At 58.7% G+C, this 17,212-nt stretch overlaps 1 protein-coding gene across 6 annotated transcripts in view; it reads left to right on the forward strand.

Annotated features, from left to right (window-relative positions):
* The first annotated feature begins 10,667 nt into the window (after positions 1-10,667).
* Positions 10,668-17,212, forward strand: part of AXIN2 (axin 2) — a 29,476-nt gene continuing 22,931 nt past the window's right edge. Inside the window, exons 1-3 of one of the 6 annotated variants that reach the window (XM_027080460.1) lie at positions 10,861-11,432; positions 12,479-12,572; positions 13,322-14,257. In XM_027080460.1, the coding sequence (XP_026936261.1) occupies positions 13,443-14,257 (815 nt within the window). In that variant the 5' untranslated portion in view covers positions 10,861-11,432; positions 12,479-12,572; positions 13,322-13,442. Of the gene's footprint in view, positions 10,799-10,852; positions 11,433-11,764; positions 12,173-12,478; positions 12,573-13,321; positions 14,258-17,212 lie in introns of those variants that run through there. The other 5 variants (XM_027080461.1, XM_027080465.1, XM_027080459.1 and 2 more) reach the window with 5 other exon arrangements.

Below are 17,212 nucleotides of genomic sequence, written 5' to 3' on the forward strand. Positions count from 1 at the left end.
CTAAGTCTTTGAGCTCTGTTCACAGAAGTGGGCAAGGCCATGCATGGAAAACCCAAAGCTGTCCCCCTTGACCCCCCTCCCCGCACGTCCCTCCAGAGTCAGAAAAACAGTGAATCCCCGCGCTGGGCCCACTGCACCCGGTAAGGTCACCCAGCCCCTCTCCCTAGAGAGGGAACTGAAATCTGACAACTGCTGGCCGGTGGTCACCGCAGGGCAGCCAGACATCCCTTCAGGGCCTCCCTCCCACCTCCCTTCCCTCCAAGGGGCAGCAGTAAACGCCCGCCATGCAGGGCACTGGGCTGGCTTCAAAGACGGCGGGAGATGCAGGTGGGCTTGCGTACCCACTTTGGTGTCTGTGGACAAGGCTCTGCCCAGAGGCCTCTGGGAAACCAAGGGCCAGGACGCATAGACCAGGCACCTGTAGCAGGAGGAGAGCACAGAGGGCCGGAGAGGAGCCCCAGAGGCACTCGAGGCCTTGGGTGGGTGAGACCCGCCTGCATCCCACCGGCTGCACCAGCGGCAGGACGTGCGCCCTGGCAGGAAGACGTGACACGTCGATGGCCACCGAGACACTCACCCGAGGATTCTAGTGAGACAGGCCTTTTTTCCAACGCAGAAAATGAAGGAGGCTGGAATCTCCACCGAAAAGGTTCCATGACACACAGCATCCCGCAGGATTTTAACCTCGATCGTTAAAAAACTGTTAGAATGAAGAGATCCAGCAGGCTGAGGTGGGTATCTGCTGCCGGTTATGCGAAGCTCTGTGGAAGGCGTGGCTTGAAGCTGGTCCCCGGGCTCCCCGACCTCACCCCGTGGGGCCCATCTCCCCGCTCTTGGGACGAGCAGCAAGAATCATATAACACGTCAACACACGGCAGAGCCGCGGGCGCTGACGCCGTGAAGGCTGTACAGAGGAGGAGGCGCCGTTTTCAAGCGGCAGGAAAGCACGCGGTCGCCGCAGGAGGAAGCCAGCTGGCTGCAGCCCTGAGCCGCATCCTCGGGGAGATGAGATGTGTCCACCTTGGGAAACCTCTGTGCCGGGAAGCGGAGCGCGTACATCGTTCAGAAGCTACACTGACCAGCTAGCATGTGTCCGCGCAAACGCCACCTTAGCTGTGCCAGGATTTTATTCCCATTTTAGAGTTAAGGGAAGAGTCTCAGCCCCAAAGACGTGTAGGCCGTCCTCGTCGGGGAGCCGGGCCCAGCCCAGGCTGCCCTCCCCAGCCGCCCACAGGACTCATTCTCGGCCAGGGCTCCGTGTCCCCGACCGGGGTTCTCACAACTTCACTGTATCACCTCACTTCATCCTCATGACAGGGACTTGTCTCCTCTCATTCCATGCTTGGGGAAACTGAGGCCTGGGGAAGCGACAGCTCTCCGGTGGCGGGGAGCTGAGGACTTTCAGAGCCTCCGTGTTGACCTGTGACCCACACTCTCCTGGTTCGTAGTGACACTTCAGGATTAAAGAAAACCCCCTCCCCGGGGCCCACGAGGCCAGTCTGCCCACCTTGCTCTTGCTTTCTACGGGTTTCCGGAAAAGGGCTGCCTGGGGCCTGTGCGGGTCCCGCTCCAGCCACCCCTGGGCTGCAGTTCACCGACTCCGGGGAAGATTCTGGGGTGCCGGCTCTTCCAACCCCCACCCCCACCCCGGCTTTGCCTCCCAGGGCGATCAGAGCCCCATCTTGTGCCCCTGGTTTCTCCTGCCCGGCGCCTGCACAAAAAATACCGACCCAGCTGTGGGGTTATGAAGTCTCCCTCTTCCCTGACGCCCCCAGACAGGCCGCTCAGGGCCAGCACCACGGCCTCCCTTCCACTCCGGGGCCTCGTTGCCCAGGGGTGGACGCCCGCCTTCCTCTTCCCGTCCTGGATCCTGAGAGCAGGCCCGGCTTCTGGGGCAGGCCAAGGGCACGCAGTAGAGTTTAAGGTTGACACCTTTTCACAGGGAAATCCAGAGTCCGGACGCCCTGGGGCGGGCTGGAGGGGGGGTGGGGGGCGTGGCCCAGGTCGGGCCGCAAAGGTCGGAGCTCAGGGTGGGGGGCTGGGGAGGGCCGGGTCGGTCGCAGAAAAGCCAAGCTTGGGTGAAGCAGCTGCCCGACCTACACGAAGCCGCTGGCTGCCTAGGAAAAGCCCAAGTGGACACAGCCCTCGCGGCCACCCCCCGCCCTGCCCGCCCTGGTGGCAGAGCTCGCCCTCGCCAGTTTCACGGTCTTGGCCTCTGGAAGCCTTCCTGAAGCTGGGGGCCCCCCCGGGGGCCGAGCATCCACCAGGAAGACCCTGACACCCCCTCTCGTCCCCCCCCCCACCCCCGGCTTCTCCACTCAGCAGGCAGCCGTCTCACACCTGCCCGAACACCTGGCCCACTGTTCTCAGGTCTTCTCTGAGCTTGGACTAGAGATGGGGGGAGGGGACGGAGCCCCTCACTCACTCCTGATTGGTGACCATATTTTCTGGCCCCCAGATCAAGCCACCAGGTCTTGACCGTTTTCTTTTTTGTTGTTTTAAATTCTTAATTTATATTTTGGTCTCACAAGTGATCATTTTAAAACTGACTCTTCTGTAAGGTCTTGACCATTTTCTGATTTGTGAAGTAATGGATTCATGTGAAAAGTTCTGATCTTCTTGCAAAAACAAACTCAGTTCTGGCCCAACTCTTCAGACAGGAAGATAGGGAGTGAGATTCCACCAACTTCAGCAGAAGCCTGAGGCCCGGACACCAGGCTTGTAGCTGATAATATCTAGTCCCCCCCCTGGACTGAGTATTTCTTCTCTGCAGAATTTGAATTTTTTTTTTCAAGAAGATCGACTATTCCACTTAATTTTTCCCTAACATTTTCGCAGTGCTGGGCTGGTTCCTCGAGATTATGAAGACGGAATGCCAGTTTCAGTCATGACGGTATCTTGTTCTGTGCTCGAGTTATTGGGGAAAGTGGTTATATCAAGAGAACGTTAGTAAGAGGAGTGAAGTTCAGTTCACACATTTTAATTTATGTTTGGGATACTAACGTTTTTGCTAAGAAGCCATAACTAACGTGCAGATGATTTCTCCTGGTCCGTTCAGGGGACCTACTCTTCACGGTACATCATTAAGGTGATCATCAAAGAACAAAAAAAGACTTCTCCAAGGTAGTTCTGGGCCACGCCATTCGGGAATGGCCCCTCACCCCCATCTAAGTTCATCGACAGGAATTCTGAGAATTACTCTGTAAAGAACGTCATCGTTCAGAGAATCAGCCCCAAGTCCCTGCTACTTTGGGCAGCGTTTTTAATCCCAAAGATATTCTCATTAGCATCTCTCTTCGAGGTTCCCATCACTCCAGAGGGAAGATTCATTTCCCTCTTCTAAATTCGAATGTGATAACTAACCAGTAACGTTCATATTTACCTTCTAGACCAATAAGTTCTGTGTCTCCATTTAGGGGAGAACATTCTTGGGAAAATGTGACAACAAAGTAAATGTTTCTGAGTGTGATCAAATGTCACTATCCCATAACCCACTAAAATCTCAAAACGATTTTGGTGTTCATTTCATAAACTTCTAGGAGAAATTTGATATATTTCTTATAGAAACTTCCAGTGACCTTTGAAGAACTTCTAACATGTTATAATTATGGCCAATTCATGCTGGTCACCGCCCCCCATCCATGTGCTGTTATGTAATGAGGTGCAAAAAAGATTCCTGTCACCTGTGTATATTGCAACTTGGTTCTTAGCATCAGCAGTGTTGACTGACAGGGCAACAGTCTTAGCAGCGGGTCTGTTTTTGCCATTCCCCTTCGCGAAGGATGCAGCTCAGTCTGGGGGTCCAGAATCCGGGCATGGCTTGGCTGGCTGCCTCTGGCTCGAGGTGTCCCATGGAGTTCCGGGCCAGCTACCAATTGGGCCTCCAGGCATCTCCAGGCTTGGCTGGGTAGGAATCCTCTTCCAAGATCATTAGGTTGGTGGGTAGCAGGCCTCGTCTCTCTCCACATGGGCCTCTTCACTCCGCAGGGCTGCCTTATAATCCTAAAAATGTACCCGAGACAGAAGTCCTCGTCTTTTCATGACCTGATCTCAGAAGGGACATCCTGTCACGTCTGCCATATTCTACTTGTTGGAAGTGAGTCAGTAAGTCCCACTTGAAGGACTCGGCGGGAAGGAATTACACAGGGCATGAAGGCCAAGACGCGGGGTCATCGGGGGCCACCTTAGAGCCTGCCGACCACCGCTGTCCTTGACGCAGCGACTAAAGGCTTGACTCTGACAGGGGCCCTTCCGAGACCCGGCTCCAGCGCCCAGGCCAGCATCCGCGCTGCTCGGCCTGTGCACGTGTTTCACCCATTGTTCACTATTTCACAGGTCACCTCTGCCCACAGTGCAGTTCAACCGTTTATTAAGTCCCGACCTTGTGCCAGGGGCTGGGGTGCAAGTATAAAACACGGCCCGTTCGTCCTGGGGCTCATGGTGGAGCGGTGGAGCCAGAGCAGAGCAACCTGAATGTTCTGCTGAGAGGCGCAGCCCGAGTGCCGTGGAGGCAGGAAGAGATGCTCCCCGTCTGGGCGGGAGGGGTCGGGCGAGGAGTGAGGAAGCCAGAGAGGGTGGCCGGGTGGCTGGGGGACCCTTGAGCGTAAAGGCGCCGAGGAAGGAAAGCAGTGGCTCCGTGTGGGCTGCTCTTGGTGGGCGCGGGGGCAGCAGGAGACTGAGCGGAGGTCAGCCCAGCCGACCCCCCAGGCGCCATGCTCAGAGCTCTGGGCCTCATCCTGAAGGTCGTGTGCAGCCAGGAGAGGATCTGAAGCCAGGAAGGCCGCAGTCGACTTGGGAGTACAGAGCGCTCTCCGTGGTAGCATCACGGAAGGCGGCCCTGGGACCGGGGGCTGTAAACTGCAGGTGGGGAGGACGGTTAGAACATTCTGCTCTTCCTGACAACAAGAGATGAGAAGGGTCAGAGCCCAGTGGTGGTTGCAGGTATGGGGAGAGGGTGGTGCTTTCAGGCGATTTTTAGGAGGCAGAATGATCAGGGCTGGGCGCTGGACGGGGGTGCTTGAGGGACAAGGAATCTGGACGCAGCCCGGGCTGCTCGCCGAGGCGGCAGGGATGCTGGGCACTGCCTGACGGAGGACGCCTGGCTTCCACGAGGCACAAAGGAAGTTCCTTTTGTTTCAAGAGCCTTAGATTGGAGAACCTGTGGCCGGCAGTCCACAGTGGGCAGGATGAAGGAGGCTCATGAAAGAGGTGGGGCTAGAGGGCTGGGAGGTCCGGGTCTCGGGAGAGCGGGCCTCGGAGCCGTGGATGGGGACAGAAGACTGGCCCAGAAAACGCCGTAGGTGGCAGGACCCAGAGAGGCAGGAGAGGGAGTCGGTCCTTGGTAGAAAGTCCTGCCGAGAAGCGCGAGGGACTTGAGAAGTAGGGGAGCTGCAGGCAGGCCAAGCACATACGCAGATCCAGGTGGGCCACGTGACTCACGTGGGACGCCGTCTACCTGGCTGCCGAGGGTTTTTGTGGGTGGAGGAGACCGTGAGGGGGAGGAAGTGTAGACGCGAGTGTAGACGCCTCTTGCAAGATGTCCGTCAGCCACCTTTCACTCCCAGTGCTTTCATGCCGGGGGGGCAGGGGATGAGGACCTCGCTAGAGCATCAGCGCAGACCTGACGGAGGGAAGATTCCACAGGGAGCAAAGTCCAGACCCTCCCATGTGTTCTGGGGCAGCCTGGGGCCCTGGCAAGCATGCCGGGCCACCGTGGCCCATCCTTTGAGCCGGGGAGGCACCCGTAGCTGGCAGAGATGCTGAGAACCAGTCAGGAAGCACTGATGTGAAAGAATAAAGGAGCCGACGTCAAGCCTGTGGCACAGCTTCACCTTCCAGACGTGGCTGAAAAGGAGCAGGACGAAACCTCAGGAGCAGAAAACAAAAACGTCTGCGGAGAGAGCTTGGGAGCACAGACCTATTTATCTGCAGAGTTTCCCATGTTGCCAGCTGGAGTGCTGACTTCAGGGATTTTTTTTTCCTATCTGTCTTTTACTTCCTTTTCTGAAAATAACCTGTGTGTGTGTGTGCACGTGCTTGACACTTTGGAGAAGATAAGTTCGGAAATCGGAACCTCTTTCTGGATTTGTTTGAATATTGATGGTCTCTTCTTGTTCCGCGCGCAGACCAACCCCTGAAAGTCAAACTCCACAATGATTCCTGGTGGGACACCAACGATGCCAGCAGTTTGTAGCTCCATTTATAATAAGTATTAAAAGCACTTGAAGGTAAATCAGATTAGGAAGTTTGAAATGATCGCTTTGGTTAACTGTGTTTTAAATTGAACAGACCCAAGACGATCATTTTTATTAAAAATATGCTTCCCTTGGGCTTCCCTGGTGGCGCAGTAGCTGAGAGCCCGCCTGCCGATGCAGGGGACGCAGGTTCGTGCCCCGGTCCGGGAAGATCCCACACGCCGCCGAGCGGCTGGGCCCGTGAGCCGTGGCCGCTGAGCCTGCGCGTCCGGAGCCTGTGCTCCGCAACGGGAGAGGCCACAACAGTGAGAGGCCCACGTACCACACACACACACACAAAAGCTTACCCCCAATGCTGCTAGGGATGGGATTTCCTAAGGAAACCTCACTTTTTTGATTGGGGCTTCAAAGTCTCCACCCTGACATCCCCACTCCTCCCCCACCCCTCTCCAAATGGGAGGAAGTAGGGAGAGGGTGGCAGGAAGCTGAACCCGTCTTTTCCTCCTCCCAGACTCTGTAAAAGCCAATTCTCCCTTAGGTGCACCAACCCCACTGAGATGCACGTGGAAACGTCTGTCACCATTAAAGACTTGGTGGAACCCCCCCTCCCCCCGGAGCCGGCTGAAGGGAGCCCACTTCCGGGGGTCGAGGCTGTTCATTGGTAGGTGCTGAATGACATGTGCTTCTGCGGAATTTCCAGCTCAAGCCCTGTGATGAGGTTTTTAGGAAAGCATCCCAAATTATTATTATTCTTTAAAGTAGCAACCTTCCTTTATTTAACTCACTTGGGAATATTTGATTACGTTCATAATTGTAGTAATTAAGATGGCTGATGATTTTTTCACCTTTTTTGTGATCATTGAACTTGGCGATTATTTTTTAAAATTTTATTGGCGTATAGTTGATTTACAATGTCGTGTTAGCTAAATTCTATTTATCAGCCCTGCCATGGCAGCCAAAGACTCAAGGTGCTCAGGACCCCCTTAGACAGCCCTGCCTTGGGTCTCCTCACCATAGGATGGGGGAAAAGAGGGTGCAGCAGGAGTGCGGGCCCTCGGAGGTTCTAGCTCAGCTGCGAAACGGGCCAAGAAATCTTGGGGAAATCTCACCTCCTCTTCGCTTAATTTTCCTCATCTCTTAAATGATGGGTTGGGTTCGATGACATTTGAAGGGCTCCCCTGGCTAGAAGATGCTGATCTATTGGGGGAGTACTGGATAGGATGCCTTTGAGAGCCGGCAGACAGCACAGCCCCCTGTGCCACCCAGCTCTGCCCCTCTCCCCTGGGAAGTCAGCAGGGGGTGGGGGGTGTCACCTCAGCAGGACCGCCCTGCTCAGCTTCCAGGCCTCCAGCCCAGAGTGTGGCTCCTAACTGGAGGGCATCTTTGCTGCGGAGATGGGAGTTTCTTCCCAGAACAGCTAACAGGCTATTGAGGAAATGGGGTGACTGCACAGAAATCACTGCCGGGTTCTGAGCTCCTGCGATGTGTTAAGCATGGCGCTGGGTGTTTACCTCACAGCAGCCTTTTGAGGGGTGTTCCCTGCACTTCACAGGTAAACACACGGGGCAGGGCCTCAGAGCGTTTAGGTGACTTGCAGTCTCTAGAAAGGCTACCTGAGTGTCTCTCCACCCCCCCCCCAACCTCCCCAAACAAAGCTAGATTGTCTAAGGTGCCACTTTTCCAAAGAAATAAAAGACAAAGTCATGGAGTCTTAAAGAGTGATGTCCTGGGTCCGAGCTCCTCTGAAGTCGCAGCTGGTGTGACTTCCCCTCCAGAGGGGTTTTTGTCGGGCTGACTGAAGATTGGAGATCTGGCCGGATGCCTGTCAGGGAGCGCTGAGTTTTCTAGGATTTCAGCCGGTACATAACTGCAGAAGAGAATCACTCTCTGCTTTATTAACCTTGTCTGCACCTGGGCCAAGTGGGTTGCTGGTCCTGGGTAGGGTTTGTCTTTAAAGGAGGGGGGAGCGAGCATGTGCAGAAATCCATCACCTTGCTTTGCAGTTTCCAGGCAACCGCGCAGGATTACAACAAGTCACGTGACCTTGCGGCTGCTAGGAAGAAGGGGAGAATGGAAAACTGTGCTATCTTGAGAAAGGGGCCGGGTGTGAGCAATGGCCTTTGGATTCTCCTCCAGAAACGTTATCAACAAGTAGTCGGAGACCTGGAGGCCTGAGAGGACTCCCGGCTTCTGGGTCCCCAGTCCAGCCCCACTGCTGGGTGGCAAATGTACCACCAGGGGACAGGCGAGGGGTAAACTGGGGGGAGGGGAGTCACTGGCCCAAGGTGACCGAGCACCTGTTCTGGAAACCAGGCTCTCCGAAGGGTTATTACTGAGAGGACCAAACTGAACTCAGCCTTGTTCCTGTGGCGCTATCTCCATCCGCCCTTCTTGTCACTACAGCCCTGGGCTAATGAGGGAGCAGAAGGCGAGCCCTTGGGTTAAAGCGGAGCCTGTGATGGTTAGGGCTGGGGGGGAGGGCAGTGGAGGGGAGGAAAACCACCCATGAAGAGCAGCTTTCCACTTCCTTCTCGAAAGCCTCCTCTTTCTGATCATTGTTTATTTTGATTTTGGATGTTTGGAATTTGCAACCTCCCCTCCCTCACATTGCGTGCGCACGTGTGTGCGTGTATGTGTGTGCGTGTGTGCGTGTGCACTCACACACATGCTGTTGTTGTTTATACTGCAGACGCTTTTATGGCAATTCATCCCCTTCTGTATACACTTTTGGCCCTAGGATCACACCCTCTGTGGCTGAAAGACTCCTGGGAACCACAGGGACAGCTTTGCTCCCGGCTCTCCTGGGTCACCCAAGGGGGTGGGTGTGCAGCACTCTGAAAGGCTGGGCTGTTGGAGGGAGCTGACCTCAAGTGGACCGGCTTCCAGTTTCCTTGCACCCAGCAGCTGTCCCAAGGCAGGGCTGAGTCATCTGGCCACACCCGCTCACTGGCCTGCCTGGTTTGCCCCAAGGTGGCCATGTGTTTCATAGCCTGGACCACTGGCTTTACGCCAGCCTGGCCACCTGGGGAGGTGAGCCAAGGAGCAGAGCATGGACACAGAGAGGCAGGTCTTGGGGAGGGAGATGCCACCCCCCCACGGTGCCCAGGAGCTGACAAGTCCGGCAGCGTGGCTTTCCAGAGCTCTGGCCCCTTGTCACAGCCAGGAGAGCATCTTCCCTGCTGCTTGTCGTGTTCCAGCAGGTCACGGGGTGGTGCATCCTCTTCCCCTTTTCCTAGGGAAACCTAAACAGACAGAGAAACACGCTTCTTGCATGTTTTAAAGTCCTAAAGGCCTAATGAAGGTTCGAGGCACCTCTGCATTGAAAAGGGTTTGTCGCCCATTCAGTTCACTAAGGAAGTAAATAAAGAAAAAGTGAGTAGAGTTGAAAGCCGCAGCTCTGAGGATGCCAAGCTCTTCCTCTCACCTCCGGGACAAATTTGGGCTGCACCTTTATGTTTTTTAAGAGGAGGAAAAATCAATTATTAGCTCATCATATGAGAGATCATTCTATAGCAACGGACAAGTAAATAATGTTCTGGGTTTGTGGTATGTTTTCTTAGTACTTTAAGTGAGAAGGTTGTACCTCCTAAACGTTATTGGATGGATGTTGGGAAGGATTCAAAGGTGGCAGTGGGGTGAAGAGTTTTCAATACATTAAAACTGAGAGTCGATGGGGAAAAAAGACATCCCATGTCTGTTTAATATGTAACGTATGGGAGGATGGGGGGGATGCTTCCAAGAGAGCGTTGCCTATGCAGTTGATACAGAAAGACGGTCGATGTGTGTGCGGGGAGAGTCCTGATGGCCAGCTTGGGGATTTGGGGTTAAATCTTCAGGACACTGAGGCTTGCTTCCCAGCGAGGAGTCAGGGCCCCTCTCCAGCACTCAGGCCTCTGCTGGCAGAGTCACACTCCCATCTTCACACACCCACAAACTACGCACCTTGACCCTAACTCACACTAACTCACACTCGGAGGCAGGAGCGCACAAGCACGTCCCTGCCTTCTGCGTCCAGGTCCGCGTCCCTCCTGTGACACTTGGCCATCCCATCCGGGGACTAGCCACTCCAAGCCCAAAGTCCCAGGGAAACTTGAACAGAGGTAGAAAAGTGTTCGATGATAGAAAACAAAACAAAACAAAAAAACAAACAAAAAAACCTGCCTGCTTGCAGTTCTTGCGATGGCCGGGATGCCACAATAAACTTGCTTTCCCGAGCTGGGGAGGACGCAGCAGGCCGGGGGAGGAAGCCAGAGCACTTGAAAGGCGGAATCAGAACTCGGGCCGGGAGCGCCCGGGTGGCCTCGGGGGCCTGGCGGGGGGCGGGGGCGGGCTGGGCCGGGCCGGGGCGGGCGCGGCGCGCTGTCCCTTTAAGGCGGGAGGCGCGGGCCGGCCGAGCGCGGCAGTGATTGGCGCGGCGGGATCACTGGCGGCCCCGGCCCGGCCCGGGGGAGTCGGCTGGAGCCGGCTGCGCTTTGATAAGGTCCTGGCAACTCGGTAACCACCCGAGCGCCGGGAAATAAAAATAACCCCTCGCAGTCATGGATCGCCGGGCCGCCGGGCGTCCAAGGCGCCCGTCTCCCCCGGCGAAAGCTGTGCTGTAAAAGGTGGGGGCGGAGGCGCGGCCCCGGCCGAGCTGCTTCCGAGCCGGGTCCCCCCCGGGCCGGGGGCGAGGTCGCGCCCAGCGGCGTCGCGGGCGCAGGGCGCGGGAGAGGGTCCGGCCCGGCCGAGAGGCGGCCGGGAGGGCGGCCGCGAGCCGGACGGCCCCGGAGAGGGGCGGCCGGGGCGCCGGGGACGGCCCGGAGCGCGGCGGGCGCGTACCTCCCTTTCAGGACCGTGCGCCGGCTCGCGCCTTTGAAGTGCACAGTGAAATCCACGGCGCAGTTTTTGTTGGAAGCGCCCGGAGGACGTTGGGTGCCCGGAGTGGTTGCTGGAAGCGGGGCCCGTGTCGAAAGCCGGGCCGGGCGGGGGCCGGAGGGGCCGAGGGCGGCCGCGGCGGGGGCGAGGCCCACTCGGATCTTCCGCAGAAAGAGGGGCGGCGGGGCGCGCCTCTGCCCCCTCCCTCGCCGCCGGGTTCCCCGCACTCCCTCCCCGGCCGCGCGACTCCCCCATGTTCCCCGACGCCGGGACCGGCCCGGGGGGGCCCGGGGCCGCGGCGGCGAGCCGATCCGGGGGCCGGGGCCGAGGCCCTGCCCAGGGCGCCCGCGAGGTCTGGGCGCTGAGCGCGCGCGCGGACCCCTGGTGAGTGCGAGGCCGAGGCGGCGGGCGGCCCGCGCGCTTTGATGTGCCGGGCGGCTCTTTGAAGTGGGCAGGCCGGCTATTTCGGGGCGCGCTCCGGGCGGGCGCGGAGAGGGGCGGCGGGCGCGGCGCCCGGCGCTCCGGGGGGCTCGGCCGGGGTGGCGGGGGCCCGGCGGAGAGACTTGTGCGAGTGGCGGCCGCGGCGGGGGCGGAGCGGGGGCAGATCCCCCTCCCCCGGGGGCGCCGCGCCGGGGCGGTGCTGGATGGGAGTCTGGGTGCGAGTGTGCGCCGGAGTGCCTTTGGGAGGTGGGATGAAAGGGTGGCGGCGCCCCCCGCCCCCTCCCCTCCCCCCGCCCCCTCCCGCCTCTCTCTCCTCCCCTCCTCTCCTCCCCTCCCAGCCCCGGTCCGCGCAGAGGGGCCCCGAGCGCCGGCCGAGGCTCAGTCTGCGCGCCCGAGCGGCCCGAGCCCGGGGCGCCCGCGTCCCCCGCGTCTCTCCTGCCGCCCGGCCCCGCGCCCCCGGCCGCCCCGGCCCCTCGTGCAGAGAGGCCGAGCCTCCGCGCGTCGCCATTGCTGGACCGGCTGCCGCTTTCCGCGCTTCTCCTGCGGGCGCCTCCGACCCGGGCTCGGGGGCTGCGAGCGCCCACCGGGGCTCTGGACGTGTCGGGGTGGATTGGGGCCGGGCGTCGGGCCGGGGGGGCTCGGCGGAGATGAGAGCCGGGCCTCGGGCCGCCTTGGTCTTCCAGGTAACGGGGCCGCCCCACCTCCTCTCCGCCCGGGGAACGCGGCGCTACCGGCGGCCTGAGGCCCCGCACGGGGGCCACGCGCGCCCACCCGGAGCCCAGGGTTCCCGCCCCCGGTTCGGGGTCGCGCCCCCCGCCCCGCCCCTGCCCTCTCCCGAGTTTGATCCTCCCCTTGCTGGGGAAAGCGGCTGGTTTACTGGTTAGATAAGACTTTTTGCTTTTGGGAAAAAGAGGCTTGAGGTCAGCCGAGTCTGGGATTCCTGGCACAGGCAGTGTTAGCGTGAGATGGTCTCTGATCCGGTTTTGTAGGGTTTGCGGCTCCAGGAGGCGGGGGGCGCGGGGGCGACGGGTCGTGAGGCTTCTCTGCTCCCTGGCAAAGTTGGAAGATCAAAGCCTTGTCTGAGTGAGTGGATTTCTGGTTTGGGGGAGCCCGGAAGACCGAGGTGTAGACTGAGCCGGATTCTTGGCGGGAGGTGGGGGCGCAGCGAACGCTTCCATCTGGGTTGCGGGGCGGGGGCTGCAGCCGGGAGTCCGGGCGCCCGTTCCGCCCTGTGCTGGGCGGGCTTTCCTCCTCGGTCGAGGCTCTTCTGAATTTTTAAGGAGTGGGAGGGGGGGCGCAGGGGGAAGGGGTGGGTGGGGGGAATGGGAACCAGATGCCGGGGACGGGCGCGTTTGGAGCTCGAGTTATCTGTGCGGAGAGCCGAGTGGGGAAATTTACCGAAATTGGTTTCACCTGCACACAGCCCAGCGGCGCGGGGTTGCGCGTCTTTGGAGTGGATGCTGTCGGGGCGAGGGGAGGGCAGGGGAGGGGAGGGCCGCCCTGCGTGCGCCCGGGCCGGTGGGTTTTTGGAAGCTGGTGTCTTCCACCTCCCGAGCCCTCCGCCCCCGCTCCCCCCTCCCCGCGCCCCTTCCCCGCCCCTTCCTCCTCCCTCCTCCCCCCCCAAGCGTGCAGGGAGCTCAGATTTCGCCTTTGAAAAAGCAGCGTCTGATACTTTAGATGAGCACCTCGCAGATAGCTGGGTTGCTTGATTTGAATTTGAGGAGTTGAAAAGCCTGTTTACTTTCTTGCTTTGATGTTGGGTAGATCTGGTTTTGATTATATCAATACCCTTTTCTCTCCCTCTACCTCCCCCCCCTTCCTTTTCTTCCCAGAAAGGAGGCTCAGATGAGTCCCTGCTGACTTGAGAGAGAAAGAGAGACCACGCTGATTGCTGAGAGGAACTGGAAGGAGAAAAAAAAAATTCCTCAACTCAGCGAGAAGAACTCACTCGCCATGAGCAGCGCTGTGTTGGTGCCTCGCCTCCCAGACCCCAGCAGCAGCTTCCGCGAGGATGCCCCGCGGCCCCCAGTGCCGGGCGAAGAAGGGGAGACCCCACCGTGCCAGCCCGGGGTGGGAAAGGGCCCGGTCGCCAAACCCCTGCCTGTCTCCTCCAATGCCAGGAGGAATGAGGACGGGTTGGGGGAGCCGGAGGGGCGGGCGTCTCCGGATTCCCCTCTGACCAGGTGGACCAAGTCCCTGCACTCCTTGCTGGGTGACCAAGACGGTGCTTATCTCTTCCGGACTTTCCTGGAGAGGGAGAAATGCGTGGATACCTTAGACTTCTGGTTTGCCTGCAACGGATTCAGGCAGATGAACCTGAAGGATGCCAAAACTTTACGAGTAGCCAAAGCGATCTACAAGAGGTACATCGAGAACAACAGCATCGTCTCCAAGCAGCTGAAACCTGCCACCAAGACCTACATCAGAGACGGCATCAAGAAGCAGCAGATCGACTCTGTCATGTTTGACCAGGCGCAGACGGAGATCCAGGCGGTGATGGAGGACAATGCCTACCAGATGTTTCTGACTTCTGACATATACCTCGAGTACGTGAGGAGTGGGGGTGAAAACCCGGCCTGCGTGGGCAGCGGGGGGCTGGGAAGCCTGAAGCTCGTGTGCGGCTACCTCCCCACGCTGAACGAGGAGGAAGAGTGGACTTGCGCCGACTTCAAGTGCAAACTGTCCCCCGGCGTGGTCGGCTTGTCCAGCAAGACCCTGAGGGCTACAGTCGGTGTGAGGTCCACAGAAACTGTCGAGAATGGATACAGGTGAGCCTTTGGTGGAGGGTGAGGGGCTGGGGGGAGCTTGGAGGACGAGCTGGCCTTTGCAGATGTTTTGAGTTAAGTAGGGTGGATGGACGGATGCATGTGCTGCTGAGGCTGACAAAGGCCTGTCCTGAGCTCGGACCGCTGGCCACGAACCCTTCGACCTTGCGTTTTGCTGTTGAAAGGGGCGGGAAAGCGACGCACACACAGCTGAATACCTGTAGTCTTCCGGTGCCGGCTTCACACAGGGGCAGGCAGTGTGCGTTCATGCGGGTCACTTCCTATCCTGGGCCAGTCTTGGGGTGGGGTGGTGGAGAGAGGACGGCAGCTTTTGATGCCGATGACTCACCAGCTACCAGGCACCAGTTTGGGAAGGGGCTGTTCACAGCTAAGACATAGGGAGTAGGATGGACATGGCCAAGGAGGCACCTGGCTTGTGGCGGAGCCCCAGGAAATAACGTGCGTGCCCACGACCGTGGGGATAAGTGGGATCCGTTGAGCTTTCCGTTCAGATGAGAGCCAGCAATTGGCGTAACAGCTGGGCTTGCGGTTCTCTTTGTGGAATGAGGTATTAACCCTGCAAGAAACCCTCCTAAGGAGGGGAGGCCCTGTGACTTTCCCAAATGCAGGACCCTTAGCTTTGGAGCCGCTGATACATTATTCTGGGTTTTCAGTGCCTGCGGCCCGAGGAGCAGACCCCAGTTGATTATTGCGTTGCCTGGTGCTGATGGAGGAGAGGTCTTGGCCGGAGAAGACTGGAGAAGGGAAGAGCACCTTCTCCTTCGAGGCTTCAAAGACCAATGGTTCTTTATAGAATGGCCAAGTCTCAAGATTCTTGACCTTTGGAGGCAACTTCAGACCTCCTGTTAGAATGAGTTTTTCTGTCTCTTTCTCGCTCTCCCCTTCCAAATGTCCAAAAAGAGAGTGAGCCTCTCAATCCCAGGTTGCTGCGGACAGCATGAGGGGAGGGGCTGGCCGGGAGCCGCTTATCTCGCTGTCCATTGTGTCCGGCTCCGTGGGTTCGGAAAGGCAGACGCGATCTGGCGGCTGTCTCTCTGGAGGTTACCCTCCCTCTGTAGGGTCCGAGGTAGGAGGAGGGGCAGAGGAGCGGGGTCTGAGCCTGGAAGCCTGTGATCTCGGGGTGGCCCTGCAGGGAGGGAAGGATTGTGTTGGGTCCACCAGGGGGCGCGCCTGCAGCCTCGGGCGCCGGCCGTCTGCGCGCAGACATCTGGTCTACACCTTAAGTGGGAACGGATTGGCTTTTGCGAGGGAGCCAAGGATCACGTGAACGGAGTTGTTTCAGCATCTCTAAGCTCATGGCTTCAGGCTGTTTTGGAGGAAGATACTGGCTGTGGCTTCTGTGGCTGGCAGTCACGGGCCACCTGCCACCCCTGCCCTGTTCTGTTAGGTGGACGTTTGGGTAAACCCGCTGGCCTCCATGCCCTCCAGGTTGGCAGCGGTCGCCAAGGCTACTTAAGGCCTGTGGTCAGGCAGCTTCTCCGAGAGCCTTCAGACAGTGCGGCTTCTGTGTCCCCCAGTGTCAGGGCCCAGAGCACCACCTTTGTAAACAGCGAGACAGGCTCCCCAGGTGGGACCCTGCTGTGACCCCTCCCCTTCGCGGGTGGGCAGGAGGACCCAGCCTTGGCGAGCCCCTCCCCCTTCCACAGCCCCGCGGCTGGGCTGTCACTAGGGTTCAGCTTTAGGGGGCGGGCCCTTGGGAGCGTCGGAGACCCCGGATGCAGGGCCTGGGGTGCTTTGCGTGTCAGCACTTGCCTTTGGATGGGAACCGTGGGTGTTCACATACAGATGACACCTTGCGTTGGCCTCTGGGGTTTCCATACGAGATTCGCGTGTGTGTTTTCTCCCACTGTTGGGAAGAGATGACATATCTTACCTGGACTGCACATGTCTTACCTGGGCATCATCAGAGAGAAATTAAGACGCACCCCGGTATTTTGTTTAACATGCGAGGTATTCAAGGGTGCCTGAGGTGTGCTATTAGGAGCTGCCCCGAGTTATTCAGAGGCCCGAGTTGCAGCCCGGACCGCCTCTTACCGCCTGGGCTGAAGTCTTTCTGAAGCCCGTGTGTCCTCTGTAAAGGGAGCGGACAACCCTCCCTTCAGTTTATGTCACAGGTCGCTATAACATTAGGACCAAAATAATAGACGGGAAAGCCCGTTGCGAAGGGAAATGTCTGAACAGTACTCATCACCGGCTGTGTGAGAAGCGCCAGCCAGGTTCGGGTCCCGCTTTCAGAGAGTGAGCCTTGGGTTCTAGCGCGTGTTCACTGTGAAGTTTCAGCATGTCCCCTCCCCGCGCCGCGGCTTTCTCTGCTGGCGGAACTTGAGCCGCGTTCGCAGCTCGTTCTGGGATGTGGGATCGGCCCCAAGTCAAGTCCGCCTCCCCGTCACTTGTCAGGCCAGGTGCAGTGAATGAACCAGGAGCCCCGAGTCCTGCCCTGCCGAGGGTCGGTCCCTTTCACCAGCTGTTGAGCAGCAGTCTGGGCAGCTGGATGCCAAGGGCGTGGCTGGTCTTTAAGCCCTTTGATTTCCTTGAGCGCTCAGAGCAGCCTCGTTTTAATGACTTGTTTGTGTCCTTACTGACGTGGTGTCAGGTTTCATGTAGAGTTGGAGCCTAGGAGCAGGCATGGTCCTCAGAGGGAGGGGCTCGGGTTGGAGAGGGGTCCAGCAGGAGGCCTGGGCTTCTGATGGTCCCTGTAAGTAACCCAGAGCCAGGGCGAGACACACAGACACACACAGACACGGGGACACACACAGACTACACACACACACGGGGACACACACAGACTACACACACACACACAGACACACACACACACACACGGGGACACACACAGACTACACACAGACACAGAGACACACACACACACGGCCGCACACACACACACAGGCTACACACAGACACACAGAGAGACTATGCACACAGACTACACACACA

This window comes from Aethalodelphis obliquidens, unplaced genomic scaffold (genome assembly GCF_003676395.1).
Source record: "Aethalodelphis obliquidens isolate GAN/ISIS:26980383/991018 unplaced genomic scaffold, ASM367639v1 scaffold44, whole genome shotgun sequence".
NCBI classification, from domain to species: domain Eukaryota; kingdom Metazoa; phylum Chordata; class Mammalia; order Artiodactyla; family Delphinidae; genus Aethalodelphis; species Aethalodelphis obliquidens.